This window comes from Triturus cristatus, chromosome 7, assembly GCF_964204655.1.
Source record: "Triturus cristatus chromosome 7, aTriCri1.1, whole genome shotgun sequence".
NCBI classification, from domain to species: Eukaryota; Metazoa; Chordata; class Amphibia; order Caudata; family Salamandridae; genus Triturus; species Triturus cristatus.
The window spans coordinates 665,889,028-665,907,170 of NC_140590.1; the positions used below are offsets into that span (position 1 = coordinate 665,889,028).

An 18,143-nucleotide genomic window follows, 5' to 3' on the forward strand; every position below is an offset into this window, starting at 1 on the left:
GCCCGAACACCACAACACTGCCCTAAACCCTGGAACACCACCCCCAGCAAGACCCCTACACTGCCCGACCACCACTGCACTGGCCTAAACCCTGAAACATCACCCCGCACAACCCCCTACACTGCCCGAACACCACTGCACTGCCCTAAACCATGAAACACCACCCCCGCATGACCCCCTGCACTGCCCGAACACCACTGCACTGTCCTAAACCCTGAAACACCACCCCCAGCACGACCCCCTACACTGCCTGAACACCACTGCACTGCCCTAAACCCTGAAACACCACCCCCAGCAAGACCCCCTACACTGGCCGAACACCACTGCACTGGCCTAAACCCTGAAACATTACCCCATGCACGGCCCCCTACACTGCCCGAACACCACTGCACTGCCCTTATCCCTGAAACAACACCCCCGCACGACCCCCTAGACTGCCCGAACACCACTGCACTGCCCTAAATTCTGAAGCACCACCCCAGTATGTTTCCCCTACACTGCCCGAACACCACTGCAGTGCCCTAAACCCTGAAACACCAGCACAAGCACGACCCCCTACACTGCCCGAACACCACTGCACTGGCCTAAACCCTGAAACATCATCCCCCGTACAACCCCCTACACTACCTGAACACCACTGCTCTGCCCTAAACCCTGAAAGACCAGCACTAGCATGACCCCCTACACTGCCCGAACACCACTGCTCTGCCCTAAACCCTGAAACACCACCCTCAGCACGAACCCCTATACTGCCCGAACACCACTGCAGTGCCCTAAACCCTGAAACACCAGCCCCAGCACGACCCCCTACACTGCCCAAGCACTGCCCTAAACCCTGAAACACCAGCCCCAGTACGATCCCCTACACTACCATAACACCACTGCACTGCCCTAAACCATGAAACACCAGACCCAGCACGAACCCCTACACTGCCCGAACACCACTGCACTGCCCTAAACCCTGAAACACCAGCCCCAGCATGACCGCCTACACTGCCTGAACACCACTGCACTGCCATGAACCCTGAAACACCAAGCCCAGCATGACCCCCTACACTGCCCGAGCACTGCACTAAACCCTGAAACACCAGCCCCAGCATGACCACCCACACTGCACGAACATGACTGCACTGCCCTAAACCCTGAAACACCCCCTCCTGCACGACCCCACACACTGCCCGAACCCCACTCCACTGCCCTAAACCCTGAATGACCAGCCACAGAACAACCCCATACACTGCCCGAACACCACTGCTCTGCCCTAAATCCTGAAACATCACCCCCGCTCATCCCCCTACACTGCCCAAATACCACTGCTCAGCCCTAAACCCTGCAACACCAGCCGCAGCATGACCCCCTACACCACCTGAACATCACTGCACTGCCCTAAACTCTGCAACACCAGCCCCAGCACGACCCCCTACACTGCCCGAACACCACTGCACTGCCCAAACCCTGAAACACCAGCTCCAGAACAACCCCCTACACTGCCCGAACACCAATGCTCTGCTCTAAACCCTGAAACATCACCCCCGCACATCCCCCTACACTGCCCGAACACCACTGCGCTGCCCTAAACCCTGAAACACCAGCCCCAGCACGACCCCCTACACTGCCCGAACACCACTTCACTGCCCTAAACCCTGGAACACCACCCCCAGCAAGACCCCATACACTGCCCGACCACCACTGCACTGCCCTAAATCCTGAAACACCACCCCCAGTATGTCCCCCTACACTGCCCGGACACCACTGCTCTGCCCTAAACCCTGAAACACCAGTACCAGCACGACCTTCTACACTTCCCGAACACCACTGCTCTGCCCTAAACCCTGAAACACCACCCCCAGCACGAACCCCTACACTCCCCGAACACCACTGCAGTGCCCTAAACCCTGAAACACCAGCCCCAGCATGACCCCCTACTCTGCCCAAGCACTGCCCTAAACCCTGAAACACCAGCCCCAGCACAACCCCCTACACTGCCCGAACACCACTGCTCTGCCCTAAACCCGGAAACACCACCCCCAGCACGAACCCCTACACTGCCCGACCACCACTGCACTGCCCCAAACCCTGAAACACCACCCCCTGCACGACCCCCTACACAGCCCGAACACCTCTGCACTGCCCTAAACCCTGAAACACCACCCCCAGAAAGACCCCCTACACTGGCCGACCACCACTGCACTGCCCTGAACCCTGAAACACCACCCCCAGCAAGACCCCCTACTCTGCCCGAACACCACTGCACTGGCCTAAACCCTGAAACATCACCCCCCGCACGACCCCCTACCCTGCCCAAACACCACTGCTCTGCCCTAAACCCTGAAACAACACCCCAGCTTCACCCCATACACTGCCCGAACACCACTGCACTGCCCTAAACCCTGAAACACCACCCCCAGCACGACCCCCTTCACTGCCCGAACACCACTGCACTTCCCTAAACCCTGAAACACCACCCCCAGCACAACCCCCTACACTGCCAGAACACCACTGCACTGGCCTAAACCCTGAAACACCACCCCCAGAAAGACCCCCTACACTGGCCAACCACCACTGCACTGCCCTGAACCCTGAATCACCACCCTCAGCAAGACCCCCTACTCTGCCCGAACACCACTGCACTGGCCTAAACCCTGAAACATCACGCCCCGCACGACTCCCTACACTGCTCGAACACCACTGCACTGCCTTAAACCCTGAAACACCACCCCCAGCACGACCCCCTACACTGCCCGAACACCACTGCACTGCCCTAAACCCTGAAACACCACCCCCAGCACGACCCCCTACACTGCCCGAACACCACTGCACTGGCCTAAACCCTGAAACACCACCCCCAGCACAACCCCCTACACTGCCCGAACACCACTGCACTGCCGTAAACCCTGAAACACTACCCCCAGCACGACCCCCTACACTGCCTGCACACAATTGCACTGCCCTAAACCCTGAAACACCACCCCCTGCACGACCCCCTACACTGCGCGAACACCACTGTAGTACCCTAAACCCTGAAACACCACCCCCAGCAGGACGCCCTAGACTGCCTGAACACCACTGCACTGCCATAAACCCTGAAACACTACCCCCAGGAAGACCCCCTACTCTGCCCAAACACCACTGCACTGGCCTAAGCCCTGACACATCACCACCCGCACGACACTGTACTCTGCTCGAACACCACTGCACTGCCCTAAAGCCAGAAACACCACCCCCGCATGACCCCCTACACTGCCCGAACATCACTGCACTGCCCTAAACCCTGAAACACCATCCCCAGCACGACCCCCTACACTACCCGAACACCGCTGCACTGCCCTAAACCCTGAAACATCAAACCCCTCATGACCCCCTACACTGCCCGAACACCACTGCACTGCCCAAAACCCTGAAACACCACCCCTACACTACCCCAACACCACTGCACTACCCTAAACCCTAAAACACTAACCCAGCACGACCCCCTACTCTACCAAACACCACTGCACTGCCCTAAACCCTAAAACACTACCCCCAGCATGGCTGCCTACACTACACAAACACCACTGCACTACCCTAAACCCTAAAACACTACCCCAGCACGACACCCTACACTACACAAACACCACAGCACTGCCCTAAACCCTAAAACACTACCCCCAGCACGACCCCCTACACTACTCAAACACCACTGTACTACCCTTAACCCTAGAAAAGTAACCACCACCCCCTGCCCAATCCCCCTTACCTCTCACTCCTCATGGTTCCTCTCTCCTCATGGTTCCTTCTTCATGTCGTCTCTGAGGGGCGGTGCACATTGTTGTGAGGAAACGCAATAGCCTTTGTTTCCTTACAACGACGTGGATCGTCTACATTTTTTTAGAACTCATGGTCATTTACCACACATACCTTTACAACAAAATTCATTGTAAAGGCATGCGTGGTAAATGACCATGCGTACTTAAAAAAATGCGTAGTAATGACTTTGCAATGTACAACGCATGCGTGGTAATGCATGCATTGTAATGGTATCGCAAAGTAAAACATTCGTTGTAACGGCTGTTTACTGATCGAAGCTGGCCCCTGTTCTTCAGTGAGTCGTTTTTTTGATAAATTAGGAGGAAGGAATTTTTTTTTTACCGAAAAGTGCATTCCTGGCTGTTGTATTGTGTAAGTGTCCGCGTGGCCTGGTTTCACTTCCGGTGAGAGAGTGGAAGAGTCTGTTTGGATCTAAAGGGGTTCTGCTGTTGGATGGGGGCCGGCGCGACACGTCATCAGAAAACACAGCTAATGGAAAGTGTTGTCCCCGAAGTGTGGAGCAGTGCCATGAGAGGTCAACGAGTGTGCGTCACACCGCAGTATGACCGTACCGCGTGACCCATGTGCCGCCTCCAGTGTACGGAAGGTAGAAGCGGCATCCATCGCAGGTCCTCTTGAAGACCGTTGTAGCACTAATTCTACATTTTGGAACTAGGGCATTTTAACCTAGTTGTTCCTGCCAGATACAAAGAGATGATCCTTTGTTATTCAGTGCCCTCGTTTTCTGTGGGTGGTGGTGCTTGTCACTTCGCTGCTCTGCCGGTGCACACAACTGGGCTCCCCACCTCGTGTGCCATCTGCAGGGCCTCTGCCCTCTGATCACTGGTTTCAGTTTCTGGAGTGGTAACATAAACAGTTGCTCCCAAAGGCCTAGCCTGAACATTTAGGTGAATATTCCCTGCACCAGCATTCCACGGAAATTCTTGCCTAGCTCTCTCACGTCGACGACAATGTCAGAATAGCACAGCTCCGCTCACAACACCGTATGATGTCATAGGAGCCATAAAAGGACCTCGTCGGCGTGTGTTGTTGCGCGGGGGCTACGAGGAGGCTGCCCTGCCGGGGATGCAACTGAACTGATATATATATATATATATATATATATATATATCATCAGAAAACACACCAGACTTGGAGAGCCACTCGCCTTGTGTCATGTTTATTTCCTGCCAGGCAGCCTCACTGACAACACTCTCAAGTTCAGAGATTTCTTTCTGCCAGCATATCCTGACGCGTTTCGAGCGTCTGCGCGCCCTTGGTCACAGGTGTTGGCCGATGAGTGTAAGCAGCATTGCGCACCTCAAATGCCCACTTTTGTAGTCCTGCCCACCTGGGCGTGTCGGCATAGTGAAAACTGGGATTTGGAGTCTTTTCACAAGGTAAGTCTTTAAGTAAATGCAGCCGCCATCACAACATCAAAATCTATACCCCAGTGGGTATATATATATATATACACAAATGCATAACCAATAAAGGCATAAATAGATAGCAACATAACAAGCATTAAAACATAAGAATGATAAAGACATATTAAAAACATTCATGCCAAACAGTAAAGGCATATTTTTGGTAGAAACAGGTGGACAACAGGGAGGTGGGTGGGACAGTGAGGAATCCACAGGCAGATACTGTATCCACCAGAAAAAGCGTTACCGAAGGTAAGTAACTTGCTCTTCTGATGGATACTTCTGCCTGTTTTTTTTATTTTTATTTTTTTGTTATCAACTGTTCGATTAATTAAAATTATCACAGTAAGAAAGAATAAAACTGTTGAGTAAAAAATTGATCACATTAAAACTATAAAGATTGCCAGTTAAAAAGTTTTTTTGTTCAAGTATTATATCCCCTCTCCGCTGCACCCGCTCGGGCCGCCAGGACCGGGTCTTTATCATAAGTCCTTGCATCAAATTTCTTAGACAGCTGCGTAGGCCTTGGCGGTTTTTTGCTACAGCAGTCTGTCAATCGTTCGCCTTGTCCCTTCCATTTCGAGCCATTGATGTGGTGCGGTTTCTGTAGGGCGGGTGAATAGGATTATGGCTCTTCCCTCATTTGAGGGGAGGCTGCATTGTCCCCCTTATTATACCTCACTGGTGGCCCTGGTTTGTTTGTGATCGTTTGCTGCCTTTAAAGCCATTCTAATCAGATGAATGAATTTCCCAGGACTCGCCAAGGTCATCGTGGTTATTCTAGTAAAGCACAAGGCTGATGCTTCGTGGCATGTCTTGATTCCCTTGATGATGCAGACGGGGTGGAGAAGTCGACGACGTTCGTTCGTAAGGGAGGGGCAGCAGCATAAAAGGTGAAGCCAGGATTCTCTCGTGTAGGGGCACAGCCTGCAGCTTGTATTTTCCCCATTGCGAGCCCATTGTGGGGTTAAATTCAGCGATTCCCAGAGTACATAGTCTCATGGAGAGGGTTTTGGTTCTGGCTGGTGATGTTAGGGCCTCATTCAGGTAGGGTTGTGTCTTGCCTACCGTGTAGCAACGGGGCTATAGCGAAGGGATTTAAGGTCCAGTTCAAATGAGATTTTGCGAACTTGTCTGTTTATGGCTTTTTTCCATGCATTTAGTTTGATTTCTGGCAGTGGTATGCTCTTTTCCTCAATCTTTAAAGTCTAGAGTGCTTGCCAAGACTGGTGTGCCATGCTGATCTTATTCTTGGCCCCTCAAAGATGGCTCTCAATTGGTATCTTAAGGAGTTTGTTGGGGCCCTTATAATCCTTAAGTATAATTTTATGATCTCCCCTTGGCACATCAAGTCTGGCCTTACCAGGCCTAGCTCCAATCTAAGTCTTGACTTCCTTGCCGACCTTGGGATAGAAAAGACTGATTTATATGCTTTGGCTTGGATTGCAGTGAGAAGGGCATCCTGCGACCCCGGAAAAGCCTGGTGGCCATAGCTAATGGCTGGCCGTGGGGCTTATCAGATGTAAGCTCAGTTGCTTTAACAGGAATATCACCTTATTGGCCTTGGACGACTGCTGTTTCAGATGGACATTTGCCTTGGCCTGTTCCGTAAACCAAACCCCTAGGTAATTATACTCTGCCACTGTACTGATCTGCAGATCTCCCATTAGCCACTGCGCTTTCTTTTTCAGGTGATAGCTCCCAAAAATGACGACCTTAGTTTTCCCTTGGTTTACTATAAGGTTGTTATCTTTGTTAAATTGATTCAACGCATTTAGGGCTCGCTGTAGGCCCACCCTCGTGTGGTCCATTACGGCTGTATTGTCGGCATATTGTAGGACCAGCAGCCTCCTGCTGCCTAATCTCGGTACTACTAGGCTGGCGCCTTTCAAGGCGTCCCTAAAATCTGCCGTATACAGGTTAAAGAGGATGGGCGCCAACACGCATCCTTGTTTCAGCCCATTGTTTGTTGTTATTTTGGAGCACACTGTACTGGCGCTGGTTTTAACCCGCACCCAGGTGCCATCGTAAAGTGATCTGATTGCCTTCAGTAGGTTTGGCGGAAAGCCCCAATTTTCTAGTTTCCGCCATAGCCTGTTTCGTACCACTTTATCGAATGCTGTGCTGTAATCAATGAAGCAACAAAAGAGGGGATGGTTTTTCTTCTTTATTGCTTCAGTTGCTAGGTGCGCCAACTCCAGGATATTGTCCATTGTCGATGCTTGTGGTCTGAAGCCAGTCTGATGGCAGGGAATGATGCTTTTTCCTTCGGCCCATGTCTCCAGGTCCTTCAGTATGAGGCGGGCGTAGGACTAGGCTTCTACATCAAGAAGAGCGATGAGCCTATAATTCGATGGCTTTAAATAATCTCCCTTTTTAAAAATTGGGACTAATATGGAGCCCCTCCATGAGTCGGGGGTTATTGCTGTTGTTAAGGAATGTTTGTAAAGAGGAGTGAGGACGGATGGCCAATGTCGGGGGCCTTTATAAAAACCGGGGCGGGTATCCCGTTTGGTCCAGGGGCCCCATCGTTCTTCATATTCCTAAATATCTTAATGACCATTTGAGGGTTTATCTGGGCTGACGGTGTATAGCACATCTCTGCCTGGTCTCGCAGACCCTCAGAAGGATTTTGGGGGCTAGAGGTTTTTTCTTCAGTCTTTGCCCTTGGTAGGTGGAGACAGTCCACCCCACAGTTAGGATCTTCTGTATTGCATGTGTTTACATGGGCAATTGGATATAGCTGCTTTACATGGACCAGCCAGTCTTGCTCTGCCACCCCATTTTTTCTTTGAGCACCGCTTAGCCGGTTTGTGTGTCTCCATAATCCTGATGAATTCTTCTGTTTGAGCAGGGAGAAAACTTTGATCCATTCCCTCTCTATGTGAGCATTTTTGTGTTCCCACCATTTCTTTTTTAGGGCTGCCCTCAATGATGCAATCGATGTCCCATCTGTTTGTCTGTCCCCTCTTTTCTTAATTACTAGTTCCTTAAGCAAGAGGCGTTTGGTCTCGCATATGTCCTTGGTTGGACGGATGCTTCCAGCTGTTAATTTCATTTTGGGCCTTGAGCATTGTGGCTGGGGGTGGCCCAAGCTTGTTTGTATCTCATCAACTAAAGTCTCCCATATTTTTATCGATGAAGACGGAATTGCTGGGATCTCGTCCTGTTTTAGGTCCATCCAGTTTTGAAGTTTTTCTCCCGTCTCGTCTGTCCATCTGATTCTCCTTAGGAGGTGTAATTTTCGTTCCCTCTGGACTCTCCGATGGCTTGGAACTTAAGGACTGCTGGAACTTCTAGCATGAACACTGCTATTAGTGGCCTGTGATCGCTTTCCGACCCGATCTCGACTGTAAAATCTTCCAGACTGGCCACCAGCACTTCACAGACCATGATATAGTCAATTCTCGAGATGTCCCGGAAGGTCGGCTGTAGTTGCCCGCCATTCGAGTATCTTGCTTTCACAGCGTACATTGAAGATAGCTTATGAGTGTCGAATAAGTCACGAAAGGGTGCGGCCCTTCCCGTACCTCGATATGGGGGTGCTGTATTGTCAAGGTCCTTCAGGATAAAGTCCCCTTCTAGGATTACTTGATGAGTTTTATATTTGTTTAGGAGGCTGTCTATTTCCCTTGTCAATGCCTCCAACTGATCTTTCATGGTGGTTTGTGCTGGATTGACGTAGCAGTGTATTATTAGGAGTCGCATTGGCTGTAGTGTGTGTTTCATACTTTCGATATGTAGGGCTTGTAGCCCAGGTAAATTTAGGTTTATTCCAGTCACTACGAGGGGGCTAGCATGTTTTATGTAAACTGATAGACCGCCAGAGGGGTGACCAAAGAGGTTCTTTTTTATTGCTGCCACATTATGTTCACAGAACCCTGCCAATGGTGTGCTAGATAATAGCCCAGGTCTCTTGGAGGCAGAGTACGTCTCCTGTTTCCAGGAATTGCCTGAGGTTATTATTCTCTGCGATCTTGCTGCTCCCTGCGATGTTCCATGAAATTAATGTTAAGTTCTTCTTAGGAAAAGGTACTCCCTTGGTCTCACACCTGCCGGGCCTGGACTTGCTGTTGTTGTTGCTTCTGAGTTCTTCCCCAGTTTCTGGATTGATCCAAGAGGGAGGGGATGGCAATTATAACCCTTTGGTTGTTTTGACATGCGATCTTGATTCCTGTGTAGTCCTTATGCCTTTTCCTTGCATTCTCGGGGAGTCCTGATCTATTTGTCCCCTGCAGGACTGATCAGGGGCCCATGTCCGCCTTGTCTGGAGAAAGAATGTATGGGTATTTTGGGTTGGGAAGATTCTGAGCATCGATGCCCCACTCGGCGAGTTGTGTGGAGTTGTTCAAAATGGCTTGTACGGTTTCATTTTTCTTAAAGCCTAGTACTGTTGAACTGCCGTGTGTGTCACCCTTCATGCTCAAGAATCTCACCCAGTCTATGTCCCCTGTTTGTAGCTTGTCTAGCACGGCAAGGTGCTTGAAAAGGCGAAGAATATTGCACCTGTTCAGAATGTCATGCTGGCCCGTGCTATAGAATCTCGGGGTGAGGACTATCTCATGGATGGTAGTTACTATTCCTGATGAATGACTCGTTTTGTTCCTCCCTAAATTTTGAGCCGCCTGGATTAGTCCGATTGTTGGGCTTCCTTGTTTGCTTGTGGGAGGTCCTACTTTGGATTTCAAGCTCTGGCCGTAGATGTACCTGGTGCTGGGCTGGTGTCCGGGGCTTTGCTGTAGTGGTTTTATATCGTCCGGCAGTGGCAGTGATATTGACCACGATTGCTGTGTAATTTTTTCAGCTGGTGCATGACTTATGTCCTCTGGCGCTGCCTGACCTGCGATCGGCGTTTTGCTATATGGCGGAACTAGTATAGACAGAAAATATCCGTTGCTTTAAAAACATGATATCCATGACCCTGATGAAGCCCTTGCATCGCGGGGCAGCTTATCTTTGAACCACCTGTATTCGTGTGGAAACCAGTTTGCATTTATCACCGCCCTGCCGCAAATCGCAGATCTAGTTGCACCTTCCTGAGCTATTCTTTTTAAATACCGCTAAATGCATTTAATCCTACTTGATCCGCGGGACCAACATGTTATAGAATCCTTCCTGCCATAACCAGTCGCCCGGATTGGACAAGCGGCCAGTTGAGTCTCTGAATATATATACATCCATCCAGTGAAGATGTGCACATAAACCCATATTGTTGCGGATTTAGCTTTAAAGTTTGGTTCATGTCCCCCACTACCTATCGGTCTTCGCCCTGATGAAGGTGGGGCCCAGTTTTGGGTCTGATACCGAAACGCGCGTTGGCGTTTGAACTTTCGGCATTTCTCACTCTACAATATCTTTATCTCCTAACTGGATGATATATGAGTTAACCACCTAGATGATCTCATCTGGAAGTTTCTCTACACAGACCGTTATTTGTTAGCGTGATTGCTGATGGAATGAATGTATGTGTGTATGAATTTAGTGATGTGTGGGACATTGAAAAACATTGTGTATAACTGTTGTGTAGCATATCCGTTGTTTTTCATTATTTAATATTTTTATGTGTATAATTTAAAAAGATCTTTTGAAAATGCTGTATCCATAAAAATAAATAAGAAATATATTTTCCTATCTATCAATGTTGTGATGTCATTATGTAATCAGTTTGTCCATTCAGCTCTAGTTAGTGTTTGTCTCATCTAGGGACCTTTGTTTTAGACCCACTACTATACAAACTTGGTGTTTCTCTTAGTTGATTTTGATGTGATGTAGTGGTTTTATATCATCCGGCAGTGGCAGTGATATTGACCAATATTGCGATATCGTTTTTTCAGCTAGTGCATGACTTGTGTCCTCTGTTATTTGGCTCCCTGGGGAGTGTCCTGTTCTTGACTGCGACTTTTGACCTGTCGCAGATGGGTTACTTGTTGCGATTAGCTGTTTTTGCTGTTCTGCTGGGGGCAAAACCGTGTCAGAGCCTTTGTGCCCCAGTTCTTATTTGTGAAAATTGGGTAAAGCTGGCCCACTTTGGGGTTCCCTTGTGACAATCTGCCGTCAATCTTCCTTAGCTGCACTTGCCTTCCTCTTAGCTTGTTTTTTTTCTGTTTTTTCATATCTTCTTTGTTTACTCTTCTTGACAGCGGGCGTTCAGAGATGGCTATTTTGCAGGGAGTGAGTTCTTTTAAGTCAGATTCCCTGTCATCAGGAACTTCATTGCTCTCTATTGCCCTGCTTTTTGGGCTTTGTATTCCTTGTGCCATTTTGGCGTTGTGCGCAGAGGCCTCACTCCTTTGTGCTCCTTTATGCTCCAATCCCGCTGGTAACCTTAAGCCAAGATCGCTTGCTTCCATTTCTCTCACTCCTAAAGGGTAGCCGCTTCTTGGAATCCTATCATCTATGTTGCTCGGCAGCCATGATTCCTTGTTTCCTTGGACCTTCTTTACTATGTCGGCAAGGATCTCAGGAAATAGCGCCCATTTATCCATGAGGATTGAGCAGGAACAGCAGCATTCACCTCAGTTAGATAGCAAGTGCTGGCCGATGCTCTTTTCCAGCTCTTCCACTCTAGAGCTTATCTCAACTAGGCGGCCAGCAATCGATTGCCGAAGATCGATTTGGACTTCCATTTTGGTTGACTGCCACAGTAGAGCTTTGTTAGTGTCACTGTTTAATTCCGGCCTCAGTGTTCGCCGGAAGTCTGCTTCTGGGCTGTCATAGAAGGTGCAGTGATCTACTTTTGCATTGGTAGCCCGGGGAGATCTTATTTGTTTAGTTTGCCCCCACCCAGCAGGTTTGGGGTCAGTTCTAGTCTTCTCTCGATTTTATCTCCTGCATTTTGAAGAAACGAAGATGTAAGCTCCCCTATCACTGGTGAATCTAAGTGTTGAGCAATTAGTTGCTGTCGGCTGCTTGTGGGGGATGGAGCTGGTACTATGCTCTCCATGATCTTGCTAGCCGAGCTGTGATCGTGATCTTTTGACTAGTGGATTTGCGCCCTTATCACTGCAACGTCCGCAGCTCCTCTTGGGGCAGTTGCATGGTCCGAGTCATTAGTGACGTTGATGGCTTTATCTATAGGTTACGAGAATTTTGTGCGCTGGGTGTTTCATTTGATAGTATACCTTTAAGTTGTTTGCACTCTGGTTTATTGCTAAATTCCAGGTGAGGAGGTGAGCCTCCTCTGGGTACAGCAGTGTGGATTAGATGCTGTTTAGTGCTACTTTCTTACATGGTGCTCATGTCGCCCCGTTCTCATGGTATGTTCTTGGTTACCTGCTCCTGCCTACCCTGGTCGGTGTTGGCAGTGCCCTTTGTCCTGAAGAAATTTCTAATCGACCCCGTTGGTTCTGCATCTTGAGGCAGTTCATTTAGATTTTCCGAGAGTGATTTACTCCTGGTGATCCTTTTAATAGGCATATTTATGAGGGACAAGGAAACCCAAAAAGGTAATTGAGGACCTTGGGTAATAGTTCAGTACAAACGACAGTGATCCTCAAATGGTTAGGATAAAGATTAGATAAATATAGTTCAGAATCGATACCAGCCGGACAACCGATTTAATTTTGCAATAAATAAATGCACACATATAGGAACAAAATACTTGTGCTGAAAATGCCTAATGATTGTGCTTAGGTTGAACTTATCAGTGCTACTGAGTCAGGCTGAGTAGGCTGGGGCAAAATCGGTGTTAGCTATTGTTTAGCTCTGCAGCTGGGATGCCACGAGAGAAACTGTACCCCACTATTTTGTTGCTGCTGGGTATTGAGGCGAAGTGTCTATCCACTGTTCCCTATGGATGCAAAATTGCTCCTTGACGGCTGGCAGAGTATTGAGGTAAGTGCTAGGATCTTGTAGGAGCGTGTTGGAACTAGTGGGGCAATCAGCGATGCTTGAGGCACGCAGGGTAGTCATAGGCATGCCTCCATTATCCCTTTTTGGAGTGCTTGGCCCTTGTTTACATGTGCTGCTTTGCCTGCCTGTTAAAGAAATGGGGCTCTGGAACAGGCTCACCTGTGCTCACTTCTGTGCTCCACTGAATGGTCCATGTCTGCAGATTTACACCAGACCTGCAAAAGGCACTTCCTTGACCTTATGGCTACCTCTCTGCCAAATTTCAAGTAATTCTGTTCAGCCGTTCGGGCTGTAGCTGTGTCTAAAGGTCCTATGGAAAAATGCATGGGAAAAACGCGTTTTGGGACCCCCCTTTTATCTCAGCCCCCGCTTGACGAATCCCCCCGAGACTTTCAGGGTAGGAGCGGAGCGTAGTGCCCCACCTATTTTGAAAAATTCGCGAGGATTCGTCGACCGGCGCCAAAGTTATTCAAAATAGAATGTTGCGGATTTCCTATGGAAACGTGGTCCTAACTATAACTACCTACTGGCGACCGCCAGTAGGTAATATATTCACTTAAAAAACCATAGGTTTCACACATGTTATATTTAGGTGGATATTTCACTCGTAAAAAACCAATGAAATAGTTAGTTCAGATAACTATAACTCACGCGCCCGCAATCCTGCTCATGACATCACATATTACATCACTCATGACTTGGTCAGTGGCATCACTCATGCCATCACTCATGACATCATCCTTGTGATAGAGTGGCGGTCACGCGAGTTATAGTTATCTGAACTAACTATAACGGGGGAATTTCATTGGTTTTTTACGAGTGAAATATCCACCTAACTATAACATGTGTGAAACCTATGGTTTTTTAAGTGAATTTGCAAGGTTTTTTAAATGCTAATTCCTAACTATGACGTGTGTGAAACCTATGGTTTTTTCAGTGAATTTGTACGGTTTTTTTAAATGCTAAGTTATGTATGTATTATTATTTTTTTTATATATTTATTTTTCAATAAACTACGTATTACATTTTTTTTTTTTAATGTTTTTTCACCATGCGCGCACGGGGCGGGCAACCCCGCGATTTAAAAAAAAATAATTAAAATGTTTTTTTCTGCCTTCGGGGTCATTCAGGCACCCCCTGACAAAGGCTAGGGGGTCAGGAACTCTCTACCCTGCCCCCTTTTCACGTTCGCCACCTTCCTTTTTCACTCTCGCACTGAAAACAAACAAAATGGCGGCCGACACTTCCTGATTTCGACCGATTCGAACGTTGACTGACATGTAACCACCAATCAGAATTACGCTTGCGCACGTTAGGGTGCGTGCACGGTGCGCGAACGGTGCACGCACGGTGCGCGGCTATAGATATTTATGTGCTTTAACTACAATTGTCTCAGGAACTACTGAACAGATTGACTCCATATATGCAAAAGGCACATCCCTGACCTGAGGACTACCTCTCTGCCAAATTTCAAGTAATTCTGTTCAGCCGTTCAGGCTGTACCTTCGACTAAAGGTCCTATGGGAAAATGCATGGGGAAAACGCGTTTTGGGACCCCCCTTTTTTCTCGGCCCCCGCTTGACGAATCCCCCCGAGCATTTCAGGGTAGGAGTTGAGCGGAGCGCCCCATTAGTTTTGAAAATTTCGCGAAGATTCGTCAACCGGCGCCAAAGTTATTCAAAATAGAATTTTGAGATTTCCTATGGAAACACGGTCCTAACTATAACTATTTTAACTATAAAATTGTTTTCAGAAAGTCAAAATTCCAAAAGGAAAGGGAGGTGGCACACCAATTTAAACCACGGGTGATTTATTCGAACCACAAAGAACAATGTGTTTCAGCCAGAAGCACACCCCGCAACACAAAATATAGGCATTGCGACTGCCATGGTGGAGGTCACATTGTAATGCCTATGTCGGGACTGCCGACAGACTGGGGGCGGTCCTGTTTCCAATACGGATTACCATCGTAATCAGCCCCTTGGTGTGGCATCTGACTTTAAGGTGTTTTTGGGACATGCTCCCCCCTTGCCAACTGTGTTTTATTGTGGCCAATCTCCGTACCTGAGTGGTGTTGCTGCCCATCTGTGGGATCAATCTGGGTTTTCCTGTTTGTGCGGTAGTCTAAGGGTGTGATCTGTCAATCACTTGCCTCAGGCCTAGGTCGCAGGGCCTGCCTGCCACGTATTTCTTACTTGGGGTTGAGGGGTAGATCATATTAGGTGAATTCAACATCTGAGATGCGAGTTTGTTATTATACATACATATATCTTGGTGTACATCGACATCGTATTTATCAATACTAACATTTGTATAAGGAAAGATAATATTTTAGAAGGTAACTTTTTACCGATTTTTAAATCTCTCCTTTTTAGATGATATTCAAAACATCCCCGTATATACTGACGCACCTTAAATGTTACTTTGCCTTACTATCTGTGGAGTTAATCCAGGGCCATTGTCTCTACTATCTTAGCATGGGTTGTTACTCTTGAACCACTTTAGTTTTATTTTGCACCAATTTCGCACAATGATAGACATTGTTTTAGAAGCACATTTTACCGATTTGCGATTACTCCTTTTTAAATGAGACATGGTTGTGGACAATCATTATTGTAATTATTTTAGCATGGTTTTATCTTGATGAGAATAATCTATTGCTGTGTGAAGTGTTGTAATTAATGTTTCATATATATATATTGCAATGATTTATATTATTCAGGCAATAAAATTCACTTACTTGCCAAAGGTAAAAGGAAAACAGACGAGGGAAGTGTTTTTGTATTCTCACATGCATGAAGGATGCTTAGAAATGACAAGATTATTGTCAGGCTCCAGCATCTTTTTCTCCTGTGACTACCCAAAGATATGTCCACATCAAACAATAAAAGAAAGGAAAATATGTAACACTTTAATCCAGGTATATCCTTCAAATCTTCATGCCAATTATCCATACATTACCACAACAATTGTTTGAGAGAGGACTAACTAATTAATATGACTTGTCCAAACTAAGTAAACATTTTAAAGTTGTATTTCTTAGCATACTCACACAGTTTAATCTAAAGAAGACATCTTCTCATTTCCATTCTTGGAACCAGATGTACAACGTAAAACTGCATGCGCAAACAGGTTTGCAACCCATTTGCGCATGCAATTTTCGTCTGGGCTATGTACTTACACTATTTTGCGACTCACAAAATATTGTTTAGCAACTCGCTATTAGGAAGGGGCGTTCCCTTCCTAATAGCGACCATAGAGTCATGTATGAATGTTTTGCAACGGCAATTGCCGTCGCAAAACACTTGCAAATTACCGCCCTCTTCAAGAGGGTGGTAATGAAGTCGCAAGTGGGAAGAGGTCCCCAGGGGACCCCTTCCCCTTTGTGACTGGCTTTAAAAATATTTTTAAGGGTGGCCAGTGGTTCCAGGGAATGAAACAAAAACGTTTCATTTTTTTTTTTTTTAAATGCATCCCGTTTTCCTTTAAGGAAAACAGGCTGCATTTAAAAAACAAAAATGCTGATTTATTTAAAAAGCAATCCCAGACATGGTGGTCTGCTGAGCCCAGCAGACCACCATCCCTGGCAGGGCCTATCAATCCCAATGGACTCATAAATTGCGAGAGCCTAATTAATATTCATGAGCCTCGCAATTTGCAACCCCATTGGGAATCGCAAACAGTGTTAAACACACTGTTGTACATGCAAAATACCGCCTCGCAAATTGCGAGTCGCAAAAGACTCGCAATTTGCAAGGCTCTCATTGGTGCGTCATACATCTGGCCCTAACTGACTAACCACATAGAAGCAATTTACAAAGGGAATAATAAAACTGCAGGCATGGAATAATGGTACTCGTATGCAAATTCACAATTTTCCCTATTCACAAAACTCACCAGTCGCTGCTTCAGCCGAGGCTTTTAGGTGTACAGGGTAAGTTGTGAAGACTGCTAGTTCCCCAATGTATAACTGAACATTTTGTAGTTTGCACTGTGGAAATGCAATATATATATTTTTTCCACTACAGGGATTTTTCCCCTGATTTAGAAACCACTTCAACTACACCCCACTGTGTTTACGAGTTTTCCATTCTGATTCGCTCCCTGAAAGAGAGTAAATCTCTGACAGTTTCCTGTGTGGCAAAGGGTTGGAGGGGAGTTTGTGAATGTCAGCCAACTCATAAGCTTATGAGTAGTCACACACGTTTCAAAGCAAACCATGGCTTAAGCCCACCCCTTGCATGGGATTTACTAATAGATGATTTCATGTAGTCACGACATACAATTGAGCAGTAGTAAAGCCATTAATACTTACATGTATCCTTTTCTGGGTATTATGAAGCAAGTTTATGGCTTTGTGAATTAGGCCTTTTAAGTGTACATACTTTTTCTCCTCATATGTTTATTGTTTATCATAAAGCAAATTAAAGTTCCACTGAATAAAACAACATTTATGTATTGGAGTCAACAGGCATTCAACTGCAGTCTGCATTTCTTCACCTTTTCTAATATTGATGTATGTCTGATTTGCCTTAATCTAACTAGTAGAAGTAAAGTTTTAACATTAAATAATGTATTTAATTTCAAGTACTGTTTGAATGGCGCTATATGAACGCATAGTGTATATTCATTCATGCAGAATGTGTATACTGTAGTGAAAACTGTCATAGTGTTAAAAGAAACATACAAATATACCTTTTTTTTGTAACCTGACTATTACAAATTCTGCATTTAAAGGAGCTGTGCCTAGTCAATGACTATTTACATAGTCGGCTGACATAAAAGCATTGCTTATGGTTTACATATTACGGAAATAAACAGATTCACGAGTTAATTTAAGAACATTGAGTATGAAACTCATTACCTTTTCATCTTGTACACTGCTCATCCCTATGTAAGGAGAGAAGCCAGAGGAAAGGATTCCGATGAACACAATACAATTGATATATATCTGGTGCCAATAGCCAACCCCAAGTTCCTGATAATAGGAGGCAACGAGAATACAAATATTACAAACATTGTCATGATGCATATTACAAACAAGCAAAATTGGCACATTGGATATCTAATTTAATATCA

General features: G+C 46.8%; 1 protein-coding gene across 2 annotated transcripts in view; it reads right to left on the reverse strand.

Moving 5' to 3' along the window:
• Positions 1-18,143, reverse strand: part of LOC146810319 (ATP-binding cassette sub-family A member 9-like) — a 1,478,308-nt gene that overhangs the window by 657,375 nt on the left and 802,790 nt on the right. For both annotated transcript variants that reach the window (XM_085617315.1, XM_085617314.1), the window contains one exon: positions 17,929-18,042. In XM_085617315.1, coding sequence (XP_085473441.1) covers positions 17,929-18,042 — 114 coding nt within the window. The remainder of the gene's footprint in view (positions 1-17,928; positions 18,043-18,143) is intronic.